The sequence below is a fragment of the Silurus aristotelis genome (genome assembly GCF_946808225.1).
Source record: "Silurus aristotelis genome assembly, chromosome: 14".
Classification (NCBI taxonomy): domain Eukaryota; kingdom Metazoa; phylum Chordata; class Actinopteri; order Siluriformes; family Siluridae; genus Silurus; species Silurus aristotelis.
In genome coordinates this window covers 24,001,199-24,024,908 of record NC_139587.1, presented here as the reverse complement: position 1 = coordinate 24,024,908, position 23,710 = coordinate 24,001,199, and the positions used below count along the sequence as shown (strand labels likewise).

The following is a 23,710-nucleotide window of genomic DNA, read 5'->3' as shown; positions in this document are numbered from 1 at the left end:
TCCATATGTTTTGAGAGGTCGTTCTAATTTTTAGGTGTGGCCGTGTGTTTATTTTCAGTCCTTATCAATGCCATTGATCCTGGCCGGGTTTTTTTTCTCGCTCTCTGCTGCTGGTCTGAGAGTCCAAAATGTGCATGGTGGAGGAGGAGGAGGAAACCTGAGCCACATCGATCCACACCATCAGTCAGATCAGCGGCAAGCTTTTTAAAAGAACCCTGCCTCATTCTCCGCCTCTTTCTCCATCCTCTGCTGACTATAATTGACCCTGGGAAGGACGCACACACACACACACAAACGAACACACACACACACACACACACACACACACACACACACACAGACACATACACATAAGCAGGGAGTGTCCAAGCTTCAATAAGGTGCTGTTTAGAAGATTGGAGGATGTGCTCTTTCTTAGTGACTTGCCTTTGCTGATGTAGGATTCCCCAGGAACACACTAGGACCAGACGTGTGTGTGTGTGTGTGTGTGTGTGTGTGTGTGTGTGTGTGTGTGTGTGTGGGGCGTCATTATTGCCTGGTCTCATTCCACCCCAGATGGTGCTCTGCTTGGTCATGGACTCCAGGGAGGATGGAGATGCCTGGATGGAGGAGCAGTGGGAGAAATGGTACTGTAAACACACACACATACACACACACACACACACACACACACACACACACACTGGGCCCACCCAAAAAAAACTTTAGACCTGAATAATGTGTGAGGTTTCAGAAAGCTTTCAGTAGTTTTAAGAGCTGGTTGAGACAAGACATGTTAATGCTTTTGAAGGGAAATATTTGGATTTAAAATAAAGGGAAAAGGCTTTGCGATCACATTGTGCACTTTACTGACCTCCGATCAGCAGAAACAGAGCAGTTTATTCAGGTGAAGTGAGTGTAGGATGTAGATAAATGCTAGCAATGCTGCATGAAAATTCTGTACAAATAGTATATATATATATATATATATATATATATATATATATATATATATATATATATATATATATATATATATATATATATATATATATGTATATATATATAATGAATCCATTTGTGTTTATTTTTTTATATAAAATATCTATACATCATGTTTTTATTATATTTATTTTCATACAAATATTTTATTTATTAATATTTTCAGTTTATAATTAATTATTTTAATTGTTTTAGCAATAAAAATAAATGATCAAATAGTAATTTTATCCAGAGGAGGCCTTAAATAATTCTTTCTCGATCTTTGCTATATTTTTCTCTATTTATTTCGTTTGCTCGTTTATTTATTTGTTTATTTGTTTATTTTTACTGTACTTGTATGCATGTATGTGTTCTTTATATTTCACTTCACACGCAGTTGTATTTGATCTCAAGGTTCTCAAACAAGATTTTCTAACAACTTCTTTTCAGACAAACGAAAAACCGCCCACTGACCAGAGCTTTAATTTCCATAATGTTGCAACCCTTTTTTAATAAATTGACTTTTTATTGAAGAGTTGCGATTACAGAAAAATGTTTCTCGAATGTGTGATGCCTTTTAGCTGATGCACTGTGTTGTGTCTTTCAGTTTTTCCACTTTTTCAATGTGTGATTGAAATTTAGGGTTTAAAATAAGAGTGAAATCAATAGTTTGAGATTGTAGCGAAGGAAAAGTGCTTGAGATTGATGGATCTGATGACTGCATGAAATTTCTGCAGAATCTAAAGAAGGTCCCACCCATGGCATCAGTCAGGCTTTTCAGGTATCATTTCAGGAGTTTTGCTTTGTAGAAAACCTACTGTTTTTGTTAGCAAAATAGATTCCACCAGGGTTATTTAAGGATATATAATATAATAGGAGTGCAACTTTGTACAGGCAGAATGAGAGTTGCATGAATTTCTTGACTCCAGCTCTCTCTCTCTCTTTTAAACGGAGATTCACTGTTGGTGCGATTTGTTAGTTTGAGTCTGATAACTGCAATAAGACAGAAGATTTTACAATGAGTTTGTATGTGTTTGCTGGGTTGTGTGTGTGCTGGGTTGTGTGTTTTTGTATGTGATAATGGTTCAGTAAACACATTTGAGTAGGTATCGCTCTCAGCTAAGCTGCCTTGTGCACTAATGCATGTGAGGTTATGGACGACTGGAGATGGTGCATCATCGTCATTCCATCATTTCCTCCTCGAGCTGAACTCATATCATGCGTCCCACTTAGTTTAGAGCCAAGCCTTAAAACCTGAGCAGCATGTCTTTTCTAGTAGATGTGATCTTACACTGAAAAAAAGACACCTTAACAAGTAAAAATAAATCTTGATTGTTGGTAAATGTTAAATATTTTGTATTTTCTATATCAAACCAAGTATAAACCGTTTGTTCTCATTTTCTCATTGGTGGAAGTGGTGGTAGTTAAATGATTAAGACATTAGATTACAGAAGCACGTGAGTTCAAATCACAGCACTGCAATGTTGCCACTGTTGGGCCTATGATCAGGGCCCCAAACCCTCACTTGCACAGTTACACCAAATCTACGTGCAGATCTTTTTGCTTATTATACCAATTATTTCTAGAAAGAAGCAAAATTGTCTCCCATTCGAATACAACTACAATCTTAAAGTGGGGAATAATGTCCCAAAAATTTTGCTTAATTGTTGTTTATTGTAAACCTATTAGAAATGAGAAACACATTTTACTGAATTTTATACATTTTTTTGCAGCCCATATGTTGCAGAAGAAGCTTTCCGCTTTCCAACATGGTGCACCTGGAACATGTGATAGATCAGAGCTCAGATATTGCTCATAATGTAAATATAAAGTAATAAAAAAAATAAAAATAAAAAAACTGAAAGTGGTAGCCCAGTGGTTGAGATGTTGGACTTCTCATCATGAGGTTGTGAGTTTAAATCCCAAGTTGCTCTGGATGAGGACGTATGCTATAAATACACATTTAAGGTAGTTGTAGGGAGCGGTAGCTCATTAAAACGTTGGACATTTTGCTTGTTAGTAACATGCACTTGAAAATATTTATTTTAATGTGTATGTGTTTGTGTGTGTGTGTGTGTGTGTGTGTGTGTGTGTGTGTGTGTGTGTGTGTGTGTGTGTGTGTGTGTGTGTGTGTGTGTGTGTAAAGGCTAACTCATGACATGAGCCTGGATGAGTATGAAGATGACGACCTGTCAGAGGTGACAGAGATCACAGATGAGAACGATGGCCATCTGAACTGCAGTGATTATGATCTTCAGGTGAGACCTGTAAATAAAACCAGATAAAGAGGATTAAAAGCTCACGATCCTAAGAGTGACTTTTTTCTGGGATCTGAGAGAAGAATCTGAGAAAAATGTATCGTGTTCTCTTGTTTCGAAGTTCATGTTGTTGACTAAAACAGGGTGTGTGGAAACACCTAGTCTTTTATGTTTTTTGAAAGACACATTCATGTTCCATTTGTTTATATGCATAAAACCAGGTCATTTAATGTTACGAAGATTCACTTTGAGCAAACAAATATAGAAATGTCCAGATACACTATATTTTTATTGGAAAATCCTCCTTTAGCACAGGGCAGGCCATTCCATGATAGATAACACTCCAGCCGACTGTTTGCTCTTTAAATGACTCTTACAGAGCTTGTTTTAGGGTGAAGACAAAATTGGCTAAAGTATGGAATGATAGCCATGTTGGTTCAGTATTCCCTTCACTCGGAATAAGTCTCCAACCTTCCCTGCTCCAAAAAAAACCCAAACCATTAAGTTTCCGCCTCCATGTTTTAAGGTGGGGATGACAGTCTGCTAAGATCTTTCCTCCTGTTCTCTGTTGTACAGAAGTTCTTCTGTTAATTTCTAAAATTTTAATTTTGGACTCATCCGGACTTAATTTTCCTTCGGTCATTCACAGTCTAATTCTGCTGTGTTTTTGCCTTTGCACTTGTTTGTTGCATATAAACAAAATAAAACATTAATGTGTCTTAAAAAACATTAAAAAAAAACTGATGTTTCCTAACTTTTGACAGGCTCTGTATATGTTTTTTATTATTACAGGTTTTTTTTCGTTCTGGTGAAGCCCTGATATACTAAACTGACTAATTATTCTCTAAATAAAATAGTTCACTCCTCTCTTTCGTGTAACCGCTTTACAGTTAAACTATATTTAGCTGCATTTTTCTTACGATACACTAGTTTCCCTGAGTCTAATCTCTATCAGGTTGTCTTGTAAGGAAAGGTGAAACGGTGGTGTTTGGGTAAAAATGTTCCTTAAATGCTGTTTAAGGTACACTATATTGAGTTGTAAGTGAAACTGTTAGGGCACAAACAGAATGCATTTATAGTCAACTTTTTTTAAAGAAACATATTTGCTCCACATCTCTAAATTTATTTTGCTCTACAGCTCATTTCAAGCGTTTTGGGCTGATTTGGACTTTTACTAGGTTTTCTAGTTTCATCCCATCTTCTAAGAACATCCCGGTTGGTTACCTGGGCATCAAAATCACCTCCTGTTAATGACTGTGTGTGAATGTGTGCGATTGAATCCCATCCAGGGTGTATAACCAACTCACTCCCCAAGATAGATTCAGAATAAATTTTAATCAAAGTATAATGGACATTTTTTTATAGCAAATGAAAAAAATAAATAATAAAGTATGACTTATTTTGGATTTACATCAGCATTTATATTAAACATTCATGTGTTAATAGTTATTATTTATTACATTGTGTATTGTTTAAATAATAGATGTGTGCATTTGAAAGGAGAAATGGACTTGTGGAAATGTCTTAGATTTAGAAGGGGTTGTGCCAAACAAAGATTTATGACTGGAGGGTGGAGCCGGAGGAAGCGAGTGGTACACACACACACACACACACACACACACACATACACACACACACACACACACACACACTGCTCGGCATGTCATTCTCTCTCTCTCTTCTTTTATCCTTTTACACTCGTCAGTAAAACACACAGGTGTGTGATCCTTACGAGTTCCTCCAGCTCCACCTTCCATTCACAAAACCAAACTATGAGCCACAACCCTGCTGCCACAAGCACTGCTTATAGATCTTCATCTGGTTGAAGGTTATTGGCGTCCAATCATGGCTTGTGATCAACTGTAATCAAGACTTCCTACTGCTGTGTGTCACTGTGAAGAGGATTAATGGTAATGGTAAAGATGATGAAAGTGTCAGCAGTGACTGGATAGTTTAGGTCACACTAATTTAATACTGAAGTGTAATATACAGTACATATATTTAACATGTATGCATAAAAGAGTAATAATAATAATAAGAAGAAGAAGCAGAAGAAGTATAATAATAAGAATAATAGGAACAATTTATTAGTTTCATTTCAAAATTTCCATTTTAGATTCAGTCTATGCCACATTTGTAGATTAACATGGATAGAGGAAAGCACAAGACATGGCTTAGCACAAGACAGGCCATTAAAAAGTTTTTAGAAGTATTTCTGATTTGTTATGCTAATTGTCATTATATAAGCCTGTGTCTGAGAGATGAGAAGATAAGGATGGACAGGTGGATGAAGAGAGAGAGAGAGAGAGAGAGAGAGAGAGAGAGAGAGAGAGAGAGAGAGAGAGAGAGAGAGAGAGAGAGAGAGAGAGAGAGAGAGAGAGAGAGAGAGAGAGAGAGAGAGAGAGAGAGAGAGAGAGAGAGAGAGAGAGAGAGAGAGAGAGAATGCAAGAAGCAAAGAAATCTGACAGGTAAACTGAGATATAAAGAGGGGCAGAAAGATAATTTGATGAACAAAAATGGGACTGAATATATAGTAGCCAGAAAGACAGAATTTACAGATAAGCAGAAAAAGGCACCTATAGATGGACATGTGAATTATAGATGGCCAGATGGATGCATGGGCAGACAGACAAATAAATGGACAGGTGGACATATAGAAAGACAAATAAATAGATATGTCAGGCCTTGATAAAAGAGTGATAGACAGTCAAGTTGATAGACAGATAGACTGCTATAGTTAACCAGACAGATAGACAGAAATCAGCACATTTGTACTGATGGATTCAGTCTGCTTCAGTATGACATCACAAGCTGGACATTTTGTTTAAGAAGATGATGGAGCAGATGGGGTTTTAATAATAATAATAATAAAGTTTATTTAGCTACAGCTTTTCGAAACTAGATCAAGTACACTGTCAGATTCTTTAATTGAAAGTGAGAGTAACTGGGCTGAAAGAGAAGCTCTCAATGTGCAGTGCTTCATATTCTGCTGTTCCCTGCAGGGAAAATAGTTTTGTGGGTCATCTGATTCTGCTTCGAGGAGCGTTCTGATTTCCGGCTTCCTGTCTGGGTGAATGCAGAACCGGTTTTCCTCACAGTCGAGTGTGTGTGAGGAGTGAGGAGAAGCAGCTGTGGCAGCTGTGCTGTTTTCAGGCAGAGCCAAAGTCAATTATCAGATTTAATCATTGACATTAATGCAGGGAGTGGAGTTTAGAGCCAGGTGAATGGCATAAGGCCCAAAACGTCAGAGAATTCACACATATGCACTTTTAGCATTATAGCATTTTGTGTTATTGTGCAAATAAATAACTCAAATAACTAAAAAATATGGATTTTTTTCTTTGTGTTGTGCCATTGAGCACGACTTGTCTAAATATATATATATATTCGTAGATAGATAGATAGATAGATAGATAGATAGATAGATAGATAGATAGATAGATAGACAGACAGACAGACAGACAGACAGACAGACAGACAGACAGACAGACAGACAGACAGACAGACAGACAGATAGATAGATAGATAGATAGATAGATAGATAGATAGATAGATAGATAGATAGATAGATAGATAGATAGATAGATAGATAGATAGAGTGGAGAACTTATAATAGCAAATTGGGAATAAATGTAGAATGTGATGCTCAAAAAACAAAAAAAAACTTATGACCAGGTGTCCGCAAACTTTTGGCTATATAGATACACATACTAGATACATACATATAGGTACATAGATATATGATATATATCTATATCCTCTATATACCATCACACATGGTATGGATTTTGTTCAATACTTATAATTAAAAAATTATTTCGAGACCAGCCCAGTGCATTGTGGGATTTTGTTTGCACATCTATATATTTTGTAATTCTGTAAACCTGTGAAGAAATACAAATAAATAGTTAAGGGCGTGGTTTCAGACCAACATGATTGCATATGAATATTTGATGTTTTCCATCTTTCAGTCAAAGGACCAGATCCATTACATCCAGACAGACACAAGTGCAAGTACATTAGGTAGATGTTAAGGTTGTAAAGGGGTTATTACTAAGAAAACGTGTTGACTGATATGTAGATATGTTGATTTATGTTTTAATATATGAATTATATTATGTGTATGTAAAATAGATTTTTTTAAAGAGTATTCATAATTAGAACTAAAACATCATTTCAATTAAATAATTATTCTTTTTAAAAAGCTTCTATGCCTAATGGCAAAACACACAATATGTATATTCATACAGATTGGAATAATATTCTATTTTTTTATACTACAGATAAGTACAGATAAAAGAAATATATATAGCACATGCACAATATATTTAAATGGTGAAAAAAAGTATTTTTTATTGTAATTAATATTGTAAATACATGTTGAATGTTCAAAACGTGCCGACTGGATGCTTATTTGTATATTTTTGATTAAAGATGAAAAATTCCAAACAGCATTAAGACAAAAAGATTATGTACAGTGTAGTTATATATTTATATCTATTCTTTTCTCAAATAAAAATATACATATCTTTCTGTGTGTTAAAAAGGTTGCATCTTTTTGTCCTCTGTGATTGTATTAGCTTTCTGCCCACCCTCTGAGGCACAGAGTCACAAGATGACATCATCAGCGAGCTATGATTGGCTAAGCCTAAGCTCCCTGTCTAACCACTCTTCTGGCTTCTCCATCCCAGGAACACATGATCCGTCCAGCCAATGGAAGCCGGGATTTGGGCCGGAGGAGGGGGGCTGTGGAGCTGCAGAAGGAGATGCTTCAGCTGGACCTGATAGACGCTGAGGGAGGCACCCAGGAAGAAGGAGGAGAAGACGAAGAAGAAGAGGGGGAGGAGGAGGAGGAGGAGGTGGAGAGGCCTCTGCTGCTCATCGATGAGCACCAAGTGGAAGAGCGATCGCTGATCGCTGCCATGGATACATATCGGCCAAAGAGACCCACCACCCTTAATCTGTTCCCGCAGGTGCCAAGGACTCAGGTGAGTAGGGTGACAGCTGGGGTATATGCAGTGTGGGTGTGTGACAAGCTTGGGCTTGAGTGTGTGTGTGTGTGTGTGTGTGTGTGTGTGTGTGTGTGTGTGTGTGTGTGTGTGTGTGTGTGTGTTCTTCATACAGCTGGCCTCTTGGTAGCTGTGGGTGTCAGGATCTTGGAATACTGTGTGTGTGTGTGTGTGTGTGTGTGTGTGTGTGTGTGTGTGTGTGTGTGTGTGTGTGTGTGTGTGTGTGTGTGTGTGTGTGGACTTTACATGTGTTTATTAGCTGAGCTATCTTCTGACAGTTGTTGTTTAAGGGATCATGGCCATATAAGAAGCCATGATTTGTGTGTGTGGAAATATGTGTGTATTTGGTACAGACAGAGATGGTGTGCTCTCATATTTTTCGGTGTTCGGTGGCGAAGCGCAGAAGGGTGATGGATTGTGTTGCTCCGATTCCTGGCCTAAATGATGCTGATGCTGATGCTGCCGGAGACGTGGCTCATGCACCCCCCTGTGGCTCACCCGCTATGAATCACACTCCTCCTCCTCCACTACTGTGTAATGGAATCAGACAGGAAGTGTTGATCTAAATCCATGATCTGCAAGGGTCAAAAAGAAATGAGGTGGATTATTAGACCACCGCTGATATGACCCGTGTGCACGTGTGGCTATTCGGGATTATCTCATACAGACCTGCAAGATGTCCCTTCAGAGGAAAGATTTGTTTTGAATTAAAAAATTAAAGCGGAAAAAAAAACCACAACGTTAGTTGTCAGTAAGCTGATGGACAACATGAACCCTCAGAACAAGCTTTGATGATCCTTTTACCCATCTCTGGACGTGCTTCCTTTATTTGATATTTCGGTGCTAATATTGTAGCTCACTTACGCTCTCTGTCAAAAATCTCCTATAGGCTTTTAATAAAGTCAGAATCTGGTGAAGGTCATAGCATATGATTTACATCAATTAGTGACCCTCATGTTCTGTGAATGAGGCGGGTGGGGTTGTTCCAAATTTAGAACTGGAGTTTTTCCTATAATTTGTCACTCACCTGTATTTGACATGTGGAGGACAGGGGCATTGATAGAGAAAGGTTTAAGACGGAATTGTGTATTGTTCATATACAGTATGTTAAATATTTCTTGTTTCCTCAGACAGTGGTTAAATGGGTTTGCAATCCTACAGTTACAACAAAAGATTTTTCTTCCAACAGATATAATCGATTTCTTGAGGATACACCTTGCTGGTATCCTGACTGCCAATATCTTAGGTCATCTCCTTCACAGCATAACCAGGACTTGCACTTTGTATGACACCGATGTATCACAATAATGCATTTGTCTGTTTTTTTGTGTTCATAAAACTGTATAGTAATCATCATTGTGTTGTCAGAAGTAGCGCATTCTCACTATTCATACACTATTCATCAGTAATGTCACTTAGATTACTAGAAACATGAGCAAAATTTCACTGGAGCGATATGTGGGTGGCCATGTTGGACGATGGCTTGTAAAAAAAAAAAAAATACAATCTGGTACCATTGAACGCAAAACAAAAGACTGGGATATTTGAATTCTTTCTATTTTACAATATATATATTTTTTATAACAACAGTATCTGAAGCAAAAGCATGAATATTTGGTGCCCAACCAAACATGAGTTTACATTTGACCTAAATTATTAAAACAATTGCTTATTTATTATTTTAAATGAATTGTCCAAAGTTTATGGAGTGGCCTGAGCTCACTAACCGCCTCCACATGCTCAATATGTTGAAAACAGGAAATTATATAATAAGACATAATTGGGGCAAAATGGAAGCCATTACTAGGTAAGAAGATAAAGCTTTAGAGTAACCCCAAGACCTGCTAGTAATTAGTCTCAGAGGAGAAAAAAGTGGGGAATTGTTGACCCTTTCCTTTTATTTGCTTTCCCAATTCTGTCATACACAAAGAGAAAGTGATATATGAAGCATTTGCTGCGTATGACTGTTTCAGCATTATTTTGTATGCATATATATATATATATATATATATATATATATATATATATATATATATATATATATATATATATAATATAAGCAGCCTCCTATTTTTTTTTCCCCTCTCACTTCATCTTATACTGGACTACATATAAAAGAGTACAAATACAAAATACAGTTATTTTGGAGAGATGGTTTTATTGGAGTACCTCCTCAGTAAATGGGCCATCTACAAAAAAAAAAACAAAGCAAAACAGCAACAACAACAATAAATTGTTTGTGTTCACATCGGATATCTGCCCTGGAACTGAATAAAGTCTCTTTATTATGGGCAGTGTCTTTCAGTTTTTGTTGTTGTTGTTGTTGTTGTTGTTGTTGTTGTTGTTGTTGCTGCTGCTGCTGCTGTTTCTGTTTCTGTTGTTGTTGTTGTTGTTGTTGTTGTTGTAGTAGTAGTAGTAGTAAGGGATTGATGTCTATGCTCCTCTACAGAGGAACAAAGAACATACTTATAAATTCATAGCACACAGCAGACAAATAAAGTTTGAATTATTATTGTTATAGTAAATTTATAGTTTATAGTAAAGCCTCTTAATATGTACATTTTCTGTTTCCGTTTTTCTATTATTTTTTTATCCTAATTAAAAAAATGTACATGACATAATCCAGATTTTATATATATATATATATATATATATATATATATATATATATATATATATATATATATATATATATATATATATATACACATTAAAGGTGTAACGTTGCACATATACAAACTTTTTCGGTACAGAGCTTTCAGTTCGATACACATGTGGGATTTCAGGGATTTTTGGGCAATTTCTGCAATCCCCTTGACATCCATTACCATGGAATAAACCAAAGAACTTTCAAAGCAGATGAGATCACTGGATGCTGTTCTGCACAAATCCGGTAATGGGTTTTAAAGCATACATACACATTTAAAAACAAACAAACAAAAAAAACATTAATTCCAGAACAAAACATTTCAGGAAATTTGACAGGAAAAGCAACCTTGAGCAGACAGTGATAAGAATTATCATGAAGAAAGGAGGTGAGGGTTTGGAGGGGCTATAGAAAACCTGTGTTCTGAATAAAAACAACAATTAAATGATTAAATAAAAAAACCAAGGACTAAAATGTTCTGGATAAATCTATTTAAATAGAATTCAGGGTTGAGTCCTGTCTGATCTGTGGGGGGGTTTCCTCAATCTGGAATGCAGTTCTTCTGACAATGTTAGATTTATTTCTCTAAATCTTTTCAAGTCTATACCAAGTAACACACAAAGAGATAGGAGTAAGATAACAAACTCTCCAAAGTTTGATCAGAGAACAAAGGGTATATAACCCAATGAAAATATAAATCCAAAATGACTGCTTTAGACGGTAGCATCAGGTTGTGTAGCATCAAGCACAACTAGTTCTAGAGACTATATATTGAAATCTATACAACTAGTAAGAGTGGGCCATTAGGGTGTAACCCTATCAGAGACGTAATGTGATTGTGACCGGGAAATGCCATGCACAAGCTTGTGGGCAAAAAATCAGAGCATTTAAAGCAATTCATTCATAACCAGATTGAAAATGGCTCTCTAGATCCTAGCAGAGTAGCCTAGTGGGTATTTTACACTCTATATCAGGCGTATGTTAGAGATATGAGTCGACTGAAGCAGCAGATTCTCAGCAGAGCTACAAAGCAGCAAACCTTTTAAACATTTATTTTAGCATCTCCTGAGCGTGAGTCATATCCAGGTCAGCAGCGTGATGATGCCGGGATGAGCTGCTGCCTGATTGTGCACTCTGACTATAAATCTCTAATCCATGCTTACCATGGGGCTGGGAAATAACCATAGCAAAGCCCCTGGATATGATGAGCATCGATGGGATTTGTCTGGAATATTGGAGTCCTGTACTAAATCTAAGCTTTAAAACACAAGCGGTTTCATGTTCAGAGTGAAGGTAAGCTGGATTGTTGAGCAACATTTCATTGGCTCTAGCATACTGTTGACATTTTGGTTGGTTGACTCTCCAGAGGCATCATAATGGCTGTACACTGAACAAAAAAGACATTTTAGTGAGTAAAAATATCTTGAAAATGACAGAATTCGTTCTCTCTTGTAGTTTGTGTTGCAAGATTTATTTATTTTTTTCATTTGTTTAAAATTATCAAAATTATCTGCCAAAAGTACAAGAATACTGAAAGCTTGAAACGAGTGAAAATGTCCAGAACTATATTAAATAATTCTAAATATATTTAAATATTTCTGTAAGGGTCTAAAAATACACCAATGTTAGAATTTTCAACGATTCCTAATACTTGGTTTATGATTCAGTTAATTTCTTATAATATTGTGAACAAAATTTACGAAGAAATTCACAAAAAAATAAATAAAAATAATAATAATACAATGTGCTTTTTTTTTTATATATATATATATATATATATATATATATATATATATATATATATATATATATATAAATAGAGCTTTAATACTGTAAACAAAATGTTCCACAGATTCTCCATATCTTAAACAAATACATTTCTAAATTCTAATTTAAGAAACTATAAATGAGGCATCAGTTCAACAAGAAATAGAGTTCCAAATTTGGCTAAAATGTCTATTTCACAATGTTTAGTGTTCAAAATAGTACAATTGCATTAGCTGCATGTTTAATAGCAGGTAAATTGGACATTTCCATAACGCACTTCATTAAATCAAAATGTGTTTTGTTCTGTGAACCCGATTACTTTTTTGTACACTATATATGTAAAAAGTGGTTATTTAAGTTACCATAGTCCTCCTGTCAGTGAGATCCAGTCTTGAATTGTCTTCTGACTCAAGGTGCAAAACAGCTGCAGGTATTCATGTGTTGATAATACTAATATAGTGAGTATATGTACTAGTTTATTTTGTCTTTTGTGATTCTTATTGCAGTTCTAAGCTAATTATAGATTTATCTTTGATTGTGATGCCTGCCACTTTCTGTCTTAGGTAGAGAAATGAATTTTCCCAAATTTCACAGCAGATGGCATAAAACAACAGAACAAGTCTTCAATAGCTTACGTCTCTTTGTGTTTTTTTTTCTTCTCTGATCAAAAGAAAATCATCTTTTCATAGTAGGAAAAAAAAGAACTGAGACACATCACGATTCACATTCTCTACATATCATCATGCCATATGCTACACACACACACACACACACACACACACACACACACACACACACACACACACAATTTTAGGCCCCTGTTTCCATGGTGATGAAGGATGGGATGCCCATTGCATTGTGGTGGTGAGTCAGCGAGAACTAAGGAGACAGTATAGCATCGCTAATTCCTCTTCCTTGAAGCTCAGTCATGCTTACATCACAGCAGGGCGTTTCTGTGTGTGTGTGTGTGTGTGTGTGTGTGTGTGTGTGTGTGTGTGTGTGTGTGTGTGTGTGTGTGTGTGTGTCTAAGAGAGATATGGAAAGTCCTGTACTTACTAAAAAATACTGCCTTATTTATTTCTATTTAAAATAAAGATTTCATTAATTTTCATGAAATAAATACGTTAGAAATTGGGGAAAAAAGATCTACTAAGGGGTGAGGATCGTAGGTTATTGGATATCACGGGTTATAAAATAATAGTCGATAATTATTAGTGTGTGAATGAAATATTTGGAAAATATACTGTATATAGAATATGGTGTGTAGGAAATGTTGTGTGTCAACCCAGTAGATAAGATGTTGGCTGTCTAATTTGAAGGTTGTGAGTTTAAATCCCAGCACCACTAAGCTGCAACTGCTGGGAACAAGAACCTTGAACAAGACCCTTAACCCCAAACTGCCAAGTTGTATCAATGAGATCATTTTTGAGTTGCTGGATAAGGGTGTCTGCCAAAATGACAAAAATATTTTAAGCACTGGAATTGATTTGGGGAAGTAAAATTGCACGAAATCTCATTGTATTGTGATAAGCAAGGAATGGAATCCATATATAATTTTTTCTCTTGACAAATCTCAATCTTTTATTTCTTGTCCTTTCCCTCAGGACACCATAAATAATAACTCATTTGGTGAGAAGGACAGAAGGAAAGAGAAGAAGACCCATTCATCTTCACCTCACATAAAAGGTCAGGCAAATTTTCCACTGTAAGCCTGTGTATATATTTTTGTATATTCAATGCATTTGATGTACATCACAAAGTCTTTAAAGTATACCTAATTTCCTTAAGCCATTTACATGGATGCTAGATAAGATGCTCGTTCATTTGCTAATCCTATGGGGAAAATTCCATTCTAATGGGAAGATTCTACAAAAGAAGCCTCGTTTGTCTGAGGTGGTTTATGTAATCTATGCATTTTACGTTCAGTTAAATGGCTGCCTGTGAACAATATTTTCCCTCACTGGGATCATAAGAGGCTACAAGTTCACTTAAGGCCTTGTGGAAAAAACAAGACATTCACAGTAGCAACACAAACATTTTCTGTTAATTTTAGATTGCTGATCTTAGATGAAAGTTAACTGAGGACACAGAACATTCCTGCATTTATACATAATTGTGTATTGGCATAATCCCCATCCTGTTAGACCTATTACCTAATATATAATCTGCTGTGTGTGTAATAGGGGCCCAGCCTCCCGCTGTTGAGCATGTTACCCCAAGAGACGGGGACAAGGTCCAAGCCACCAGCCGAGTGGACGCTAAGCCATGTGTGACTGCTTCTATGAAACATAAAGCACCAGTGACTAACTGCAAGAAGCAGGAGAAAACTTCTGACAGTGTGGGCAACAACATCTGTACAGTCCCCGTGTCCAATCATCCAGCCATGAAGGACACGACCAGGGACAGGAATTCAACTGGGACTATCAGCAAAGAGAAAGCCCACTATAACTCGGTAAATGGCTGCCAGGACCATGTTCAGTACCCTGAAGAAAATGGGTACACACACCACCACTCGGATAAAAACAAGGACAGGAGTAAGGAGACAAGGCCGGACATCCAGCTGACGCCGGTTGGTGCTGAGCTGGAGAGACCTTTCCTCTCGCAGAGCAGTGATAGCAACCGGATGTCCATCAGCTCTGATACCGAACTCCCTCCCCTGCATTTCCATTCTGTAGCTGAACGTACCAACCCATCAATCAGCGAAGAAGATGAAGTGTACCCTCCAACACCTCCGTGCAGGACTGATAGCCTCAGCGAGGCAACAGACTCTGTTTCCAATGCAAAAGCTGGTGACACAGCAGCAGCGAACGCAGCCGTTAGCAAGGATGCCTCGGGACTGACATATGACTCAGTGAAATACACACTGGTGGTGGACGAGCACGCAAAGCTCGAGTTGGTTAGTCTAAAGCAGTGTTACCAAGGCTATGACAGTGACAGTGACAATACCGTCTACGAGTCAGCTGTCGATGAGGACGAGGAGGATCCGGATGTGGATGAGGACGAAGAAGAGTCGGGCGCAGGAGGAATGAACAGGGACACTTCCGGGCTGTCCACAGACTCTGCCACTGACACCACTTCAGACATGCCTCGCTCACGCAAATTCCTCAACGTCTTCATAAACAGACGTCCACGCTTTCACGGTGAGTCAATCATTTCATATAATTTCTATAAAGAACACTAACTGCATTTATTTTGCTACTATAATTTCTCAAAAAAACACTAAATGATAGTGGTCCACATATACAGCCTTGGGGTACTACCTTTGATAATCTTCCTGCTTAATGCTAAACCCGGCGTTAGGCATTTTATTTTTCCCGAAATGTCACTTTTGGAATTCTGTTAAATTCTTGGTTCCAATTGACCAGAAATTCAACAAGAATTTTCTATAACAGCAGCTCTTAAAGTAGTAACAACATAAACAGAGGCATGTTTGGCAGACACTTCAAAATCTTTTATGCATATAATTTGTATAAGCAGACATACACCGGTCAAGCAAAACATTATGACCAAAACAGTCCTGACCCGTCAAGCATTAACAACATTAACTTCTTCAGCAGTTTGAGCAACAGGAGCTCGTCTGTTGGATCAGACCACACGGACCAGCCTTTGTATCAATTAGCCTTGGCCATGACCATGATCCTGTCACCGGTTCACCACTGTTTCTTCCTTGGACCACTTTTGATAGATATTTACCACAAGAGCTGCAGTTTTGGAGATGCTCTGACCCAGTCGTCTGGCCATCACAATTTGGCCCTTGTCAAACTTGCTCAAATCCCTACGCTTGCCCATTTTTCCTGCTTCTATCACATCAACTTCGAGGACAAAATGTTCATTTGCTAATATATCCCACCTACTAACAGTTGCCATGATGAAGATATATATATACATTTAAGAATTCTTATCTGTTGTTTGTTCATCCATAGGTGTGGAATCCTTTGGTCTCTTCTCCTGCATTATCGATGGTGAGGAGAGAGAGCAGAGCCACAGGGCAGTGTTCAGGCATGTCTCTCTTATCCTCTATACTCTCCTACAAAACTCGACTTGTACTAGTTTAAGCCTATTATCCAGAAAAGGGCGCGATTTGTTTTCAGTACATTTAAAAAAATTATATAAAGGTATAAATTAATACCAGAATTTGGCTCCAGTATTCAATATTGAGATTGTTGCTTTCTGGATTAGCCAGATCAGGTGGACTGTACTGTAATTTACAGTAGGATTTGTCCAATTACTATGCTGTATGTCACCTTGGTCCTGGGGGAACGTTGTTTCATTTTACTGGGTGCTTCATTGCGTATAGACGGAATGACAATAAAAGCCTACTTGACTTGACTTGATGTGTGTTGGCTTGTTCAGGTTCATCCCGAGGCACGCGGACGAGCTGGAGATGGAGGCAGACGACCCGTTGCTGATGGAAATGCAGGCAGAGGATTTGTGGTGTGAAGCCTACAACATGCGCACAGGTTCCAGAGGAATCTTCCCTGCTTTCTACGCAGTTAAAGTCACCAAGGACAGCCAGCCGAAAGGTACCAAGTGCTTTTAGCCTTTAGTGGTGTGAACATGATCTGTAGTTTCTTTCTCAGATTAACATTCTTTTGTTATAATTGTTCTATCCAGAGGTGAAAAGTGACTGGCTGGACACATTCTGGGTAAAATTCCTGGGCTCTGTCCAAGTGCCATATCATAAAGGAAATGATGTGCTATGTGCAGCTATGCAGAAGGTACGGCATCAATACAGTGTACATTGGCACAGATCGTTGTTGCAGTCTCAGCTATTAATTTTTTAGCTTTTCCCTGCCAGACATAGAATAGGTAAATATGTAAAGAAAAAAAATTACATGTTGATGGAGTATTTTACTAACAGCGCCTGCACTTTTTCTTCCAAAGAATGCTTTTCTCTATTAATTTCAGAACTTCTCATTCTCTTTATCCAGTTACATTTCATGTCTAATATGGAACATTAGCTCCTGAGGCATGGCATGGTTATAGCAGCTATAAACAGTCCTTCCCTCACTAGTCTTTTTTCTCTCTGTTACTGGGGTTACTGATATGTATCTTCTTACAGAATCTCCTCACTTCTTCTGCATTTCAACAATTAGATGTTTTAAATAATCAAGCTTAAAGTACTTTAATTGCTTTAACAATCAAGTGTTGGAGGAAATCTGCTGTTATAGGAAATGAATCTCCTAAGATAGAGGGATGGATGTATGTATGGATGTATGTATGGATGTATGGATGTATGGATGTATGGAAGGACGGACAGAAAGACAGGCAGACAGACAGACGGACGGACGGACGGACGGACGGACGGACGGACGGACGGACAGACAGACAGACAGACAGACAGACAGACAGACAGACAGATAGATAGATAGATAGATAGATAGATAGATAGTTGTATTATATATAGACAGTGGACAGTGATAGAAGTAGACACTTTGTCTTTATTGCTGCTTTTGAGTTTTGTCTCCAAAAGTTGTTTATGTGGAAATATAAAAAAAAAAATAGACCATTAAGTAGAACAGTATTATTCTTGTAAAAATCATCGCATTTATGAACCAAAATCCTTGAAATTAGGATATAGTAAATGCTATTGAGTATTAGGTCATGGCATGCGTATGAAAGCCAGCCCTGCTCACCCTGTTGAAGAGTTAAGTAGCTTTTTTTAATAGCACAGTAGCATCATTGCATTATATTCTTGAATTTGCATATCTTGAGGGTCAGTTGATTGATAGATTTAATGTGAGAGGAAGTTTCTAAAGTCATAAGTGTGTCAAATCTGTAATATTGTTTTACCGGCAGATTGCCACAAACAGAAGAACGATGCAGTTCAATCCTCCCTCCATGTGCATCGTGGAGATCAACATCAGAGGAGTGAAGATCATCGTTCAGGACGAGTGTGAGATTTCCGGAAGGGTAAAATCAGAATTCATCAGAACTCTTGTGTTTAGATTTTCTGTAATGCTTAAATGTTGGAAAATGCAGAGCTAGCAATCTAGCATTAGTCAAGGCCAAATCCTTAGTACAGAATTAGAACAGATCCTGATCCAGACAAAAAAATACAATGCTTTCCTTTAATCTAAAGTAAATTTTTATCAAAATGAATATTGTTAGCTATTATGAAAAGGTTATATCCTGAAGTTTAGCATTTTGCACAATATATCATTTGTAAATAAAGGGTTTGTTTAAAAAAGAAGAAGCAGTGTGATGATTTAGAGACAAAGTCGAAATGACAATCTAATGGACACTAAATGCTTCCATCACGTTTTTTTTTTCCAAACCCGCTTTGCAGCTACAGTGCAAAGCTTAAGAATAAAACTTTAGGCAGCAAACATGCAGTAGAAAGTGGTAGCTCAGTGGTTAAGATGTTGAACTTTTGATCAGAAGGTTGTGAGTTCAAATCCTAGCACCACCAAGTTGCCACTGCTGGGCCCTTTAGCAAGGTCCTCACCTGTTTAGTTGTGTAAATGAAATAATTGCAAGTCATTCTGGATAAGTGTGTCTGCCAAATACCATAAATGTAAGATGAAAACATGCCTTTGCATGGTCAACTTCATTGGAATTGAAAGGAAATTTATGTCTCATAATTTAAGGCTCTAATATACTTAGAACTGCTTTTCTTAGAGTCCAATTTTTCTGTTACTCAGCAGTTTGTCAGCTTGCAGTAAAGATAAAAAGCTCATTACATTTCCACACTATCAACCATCACATGTTTATTGCTGTTGAACACATACTTCCTTTTTTTTTTCTCCCCACAGGGTGACAAGTACTGTCACTTCTTTCAGCTGAAGAACATCTCTTTCTGTGGATGCCATCCAAAGAACAAAAAGTGAGTGAAAATGTACTTTTTGTTAATTTTTATAATAGTAACAAGAAAAAAAAAACAACAACCAGGACATATTTAATGTACATGAATCCCCCACTTAATCGCGGGAATTGCATTTGCCACATAAATAATTTGTTTGGCTGATTTTCCCAGTCTTTCGCAGATAGCACCATAGACCAAAAAACGTATAGGAAAATGTTTTATAGGAGCAGTTTTATGTTGAAATAATGAAATCTATTAATACAAATATAACTATTAGTTATAAATTGAAGTCAAATGTTTATACAGTACTACTACTTTCTTTCTTTCGGCTTCTCTCATTAGGGGTCGCCACAGCGGATCATCCGCATGTTTTTAATTTGGCACGTTTTTATGCTGGATGCCCTTCCTAACGCAACCCTCCCGATTGATCCGGGCTAGAGACCGGCACTAATAGTGGCTGGGGTCGGTTCCCTGACCGGGGATCGAACCCGGGCCGCAGCGGTGAGAGCGCCGCATCCTAACCACTAGACCACCAGGGGACCTTATACAGTACAATACTGTATACAAAAAATATGATTTTTGGGGTGGTGTCCGTTTATCACGGTTTTTCGTTTCACACGGACGGTTTTGGAACGTTATTGCATCCACAGTAGTATGATTATACTAATGTGACCATAATAAAAATAATGTGATGCATGTTGAATATCACAAGATCAATGGCACCTGGCAAGTTGAAGGTCCAGCTGATCCACTGGTCCGAGTAATAGGTTTATTTAATAATACTAGTGTTTAGGTTGAAAACCCTAATCCTAATTTCCATGCGCTTGCCAGGTATTTTGGACTAATCACCAAACACCCAGCACACCAGAGGTTTGCCTGCCATGTGTTCTTCTCAGAAGAACATGCTTCATATCTGGCTGAATCTGTTGGGTAAGCTTTCTTAAGTGACCTTTTGTGTTTTTTTCATGAGTTTAAAGGGTTTGTAGAACTAGGAACAGGGAAGTCCGGGCACTTATAAACAAGTAAATATGGCTATTGAGGCAAAATTGTATACCGTGCTAATTGTAGTCCTTTCACCTTGAGTTGAATCTGGATTATACATTGTCTACCACAGCTTTGGACACACACACCTATCACACACTCTTTTTAGAATTTGTTGTAGTGTGGAGTTGTTTTCTTGTAACCAAAAATTATTTTTAAAATCTGATAGCTAGCTAGTGATCGGGTTCATGTTTGGAAACAGCGACTTCATGATAAAAGTTGAATTCTTAACCTATTGTTATTATAACCTTATTGTTATATTGTTATCCATAGTCATATCTAGCATGCATAGTGTGTAAATTGAAAGATCTGGCACTTATCTCGTTTTCTTGTGCCATTTTTTAACTCTGCAGAACACATAGTCTTGCTGTAATTCAGGATTTATTTCTATTTCCTATTCCAGCAAAGCATTTCAGCAGTTCTGCAAAGAACACATGGAGTACTCCTGTCCCACTGAAGACATCTTCCTCGAATGACCTTTGCCCTGCCACGTCCTTATGGACTACCGTATATCTTATTATCCAAGGTGTTGCATGATGGGTCACGAAAATCTCCTTAACATGTCATGCTACAATGTTTATGTCTTTTTACACAACGTGTACAAATGAAATAAGACACAACACCTGTGTTTTTAGCTTTTGCATCCTTTGAAAAGCAAGAAATAGCCTTCACCAAAACTTTCAACACGCTGATCCATAAAAATCATAGATGCACCTGCAATTCTATGATTTTTCAGTGTCCTATCTTAAAAATGTCAAAACGAAAATGGTTTCTGCTTACATTAGCAAAGGTAAATGTTGGTACAGTTCTGCTTTATGCTTTGGTTTATGTGCACATTGCTTTGAACAATGGGATGTATGCTAGCATGCTAGCAAAAAGCAGTATCCTGGTAAATGCTAGGAAAATGTTAGCACGTTAAAATTCTTCGTGCTAGCTTTTCAAGTTATCATGGTGTCAGTCTGCCAACATATTTTTTTCTCTTGTTTTGCACCATGTTGTTGGGTGTTGTATTCAGTGTGCTTCAATAATTAAATCTATCAAATTGGGTCCATGCCTTAAATGCATCCAGGTCATGTCTTATAGATCTGTGCATTTATGTAGCCTTGGCAACCAAATGTTTACATTTAGTTTGGTTCATACACAGTGTGAATGACGTATGTGCCAAATACAGTGCAGTCCATAAGAAATTGGTTACAGGTCCCTAAAACAAGCCAAGTCCTGTGAAGCATGGTGGTGGTAGTGCTATAGCTGGATTTTGTACACTTAAAGCCGAATAACTCAGTGGATGGCATTTCACTTTGCTTCACTGACCTAAAACACAATTCCGAAAGAACTGCTGATTGATGTTGCCTCCACAGAGCACCATTATTTACTTCCGGAATACATGACTGAAGTTGAAAAAGTAAAAAAAAAAAAAAAAAAAAAAAGCCCCAAAAAAGCAGGAAGTAATAATTGCATTATATTCTTAATTACTAAACATTATATACAGCCAATTAACAAACGTGAAAAATCTAATAGTTCGCGAGAATTACATAAATTACATAAAAATGTTTGAAAAAAGATTTTATTATTGTATTATTCATTTAAAGTAGTAAATAAAGGATTTACAGCACAGTACAATTCCCCTTTGAAAAAAAAAACATCAAAAGGAGTCAAAACCTCGCGATTTTTGGTTACTCACGAGGGGTCAGAGCGTAACCCCCGCGAGTATCGAGGTTGCACTGTACTTGGAAATTTCGGAATTTTAATAGCATGTGTTTGTAGAAAATCTCTGAACTTTCTGCAAGGTCCGAACTCAACAAGGGCAAAAAATAGCTGCATTTTTCTTTTTCACAACGACAGTAAAAAGCATTTCTCAGAATTCTCAGAAACCTGCCAAACATACATTCCTGATATTTCCTTAGTAATTTCCCAAATACCGTAGATTAGCTTGCTGAAATAAGCTTTTTATTCAAGTAGTCCAAGATGCTAAAATATGGTTTAGCTAACTGCTAGCTATCATTGTCAGTGATATAGTATCTTGGCTTTGAATAAATTTTCAATTTCGCTCATAATTCATGTAAAAAAAAATAATAATAAAATTTACTGTAGTAATGCCCAGTAACTTATGAGCTGCACTGTATGTTATAAGCATACGATAATTGAATCACTAAAATATATTCTAATAGAAGAATCATATTTACACAGAGGGTACTGTACAGTGTTAAATGTTTTTAAAAAAAATCCCTCTCACTATTATAAAATATGGTGACTCATATTTATGGAAGAAATTTACTGAGCTTCTGAAGAAATAGTTTATTGTAATCGTACACTTTACACAGGTTTGGGCTCTGATGAATCGAACAGGATGAGCACACAGTATGTAACAATTCAAGACGATGAGTCAACGCCCAGTTTTTAATAGTCTTTTGGAATGAACAAACCCTTACCAGCATGTACTTCAACCTGAACTGAAGCTTAAACACAAAGAGTATGCAATATATAACCCGTCGAATGAGTGAGTGAGTGAATGGTGTAAAAAGTGTGTATCCCCTTGACCTTTCAGATATCTATTGTTCAAACCAAATTAAAACATTGTAAGGAAGTGGGTTATGCGATTTCAGTCCATTATGACGACAAAAATTCTGGAATTGAAAAAAAATTCGAGTGAAAAATCAGCGATCATAAATTTATGACGTGATGATGTTTGGGCCGTACGTGTCTTCAGATCAATCCTGCAAAAACACAGGTTGTGCCTATTTCTTTTTTTTTTTTTTGGTTTGTTGTGTTTATTGTACACGGTGTTATTTTTATTTCTCGGATGATCTTGACTGTATTATGGAAGTCGTAAAAAATTAAACTTTGGTTTGTAAATGTGTCGTAAAAGAGTCTGATTTGTACCCAGATGAACTGATATATAAAGAAAACTTTTTAACCCATCTTTAGCAATGGTGCTGTTGCTGTCACTTAATTGTGTGTATTCATATTGAGGTTGTTTAACACTGTAATTACACACAGGTCAAGATCATTTAACTAATGATGTGAATTCTCATGAAGCCTGACTGCACCAGGACTAATTAAGGGGTTTCCCCAACGATGGACAAAACAGTTCCTTCGGTTACACCTTCAATATACTGCCTAACAAATCTGTACAATAACACAATTCAAATAGCACAACTCTAGAACCATCTGAGTTAAGCAGATAATACACAAAAGTCAGATTCCTATCTTACAGCAGAGAATA

At 37.1% G+C, this 23,710-nt stretch overlaps 1 protein-coding gene across 1 annotated transcript; it reads left to right on the top strand.

Annotated features, from left to right (window-relative positions):
• The first annotated feature begins 288 nt into the window (after window positions 1-288).
• mapk8ip1a (mitogen-activated protein kinase 8 interacting protein 1a) lies at window positions 289-23,340 on the top strand. Its single transcript, XM_083561035.1, has 12 exons — window positions 289-626; window positions 3,107-3,218; window positions 7,910-8,206; window positions 14,246-14,327; window positions 14,825-15,781; window positions 16,565-16,640; window positions 16,995-17,164; window positions 17,256-17,359; window positions 18,441-18,554; window positions 19,397-19,467; window positions 20,278-20,376; window positions 20,891-23,340. The coding sequence occupies exons 1-12, from the start codon at window positions 556-558 to the stop codon at window positions 20,961-20,963; spliced, it is 2,226 nt and encodes a 741-aa protein (XP_083417161.1). The 5' UTR covers window positions 289-555; the 3' UTR covers window positions 20,964-23,340.
• The last annotated feature ends 370 nt before the right edge of the window (window positions 23,341-23,710 follow it).

Bases quoted from the DNA above. Each gene is read 5' to 3' on its own strand.
- mapk8ip1a (XM_083561035.1), top strand. From the start codon at position 556: ATGGTGCTCTGCTTGGTCATGGACTCCAGGGAGGATGGAGATGCCTGG. The intron at 18,555-19,396 runs GTAAAATCAGAA...TTCTCCCCACAG, and splicing joins AGTGTGAGATTTCCGGAAGG to GGTGACAAGTACTGTCACTT. The intron at 20,377-20,890 runs GTAAGCTTTCTT...TTCCTATTCCAG, and splicing joins TATCTGGCTGAATCTGTTGG to CAAAGCATTTCAGCAGTTCT.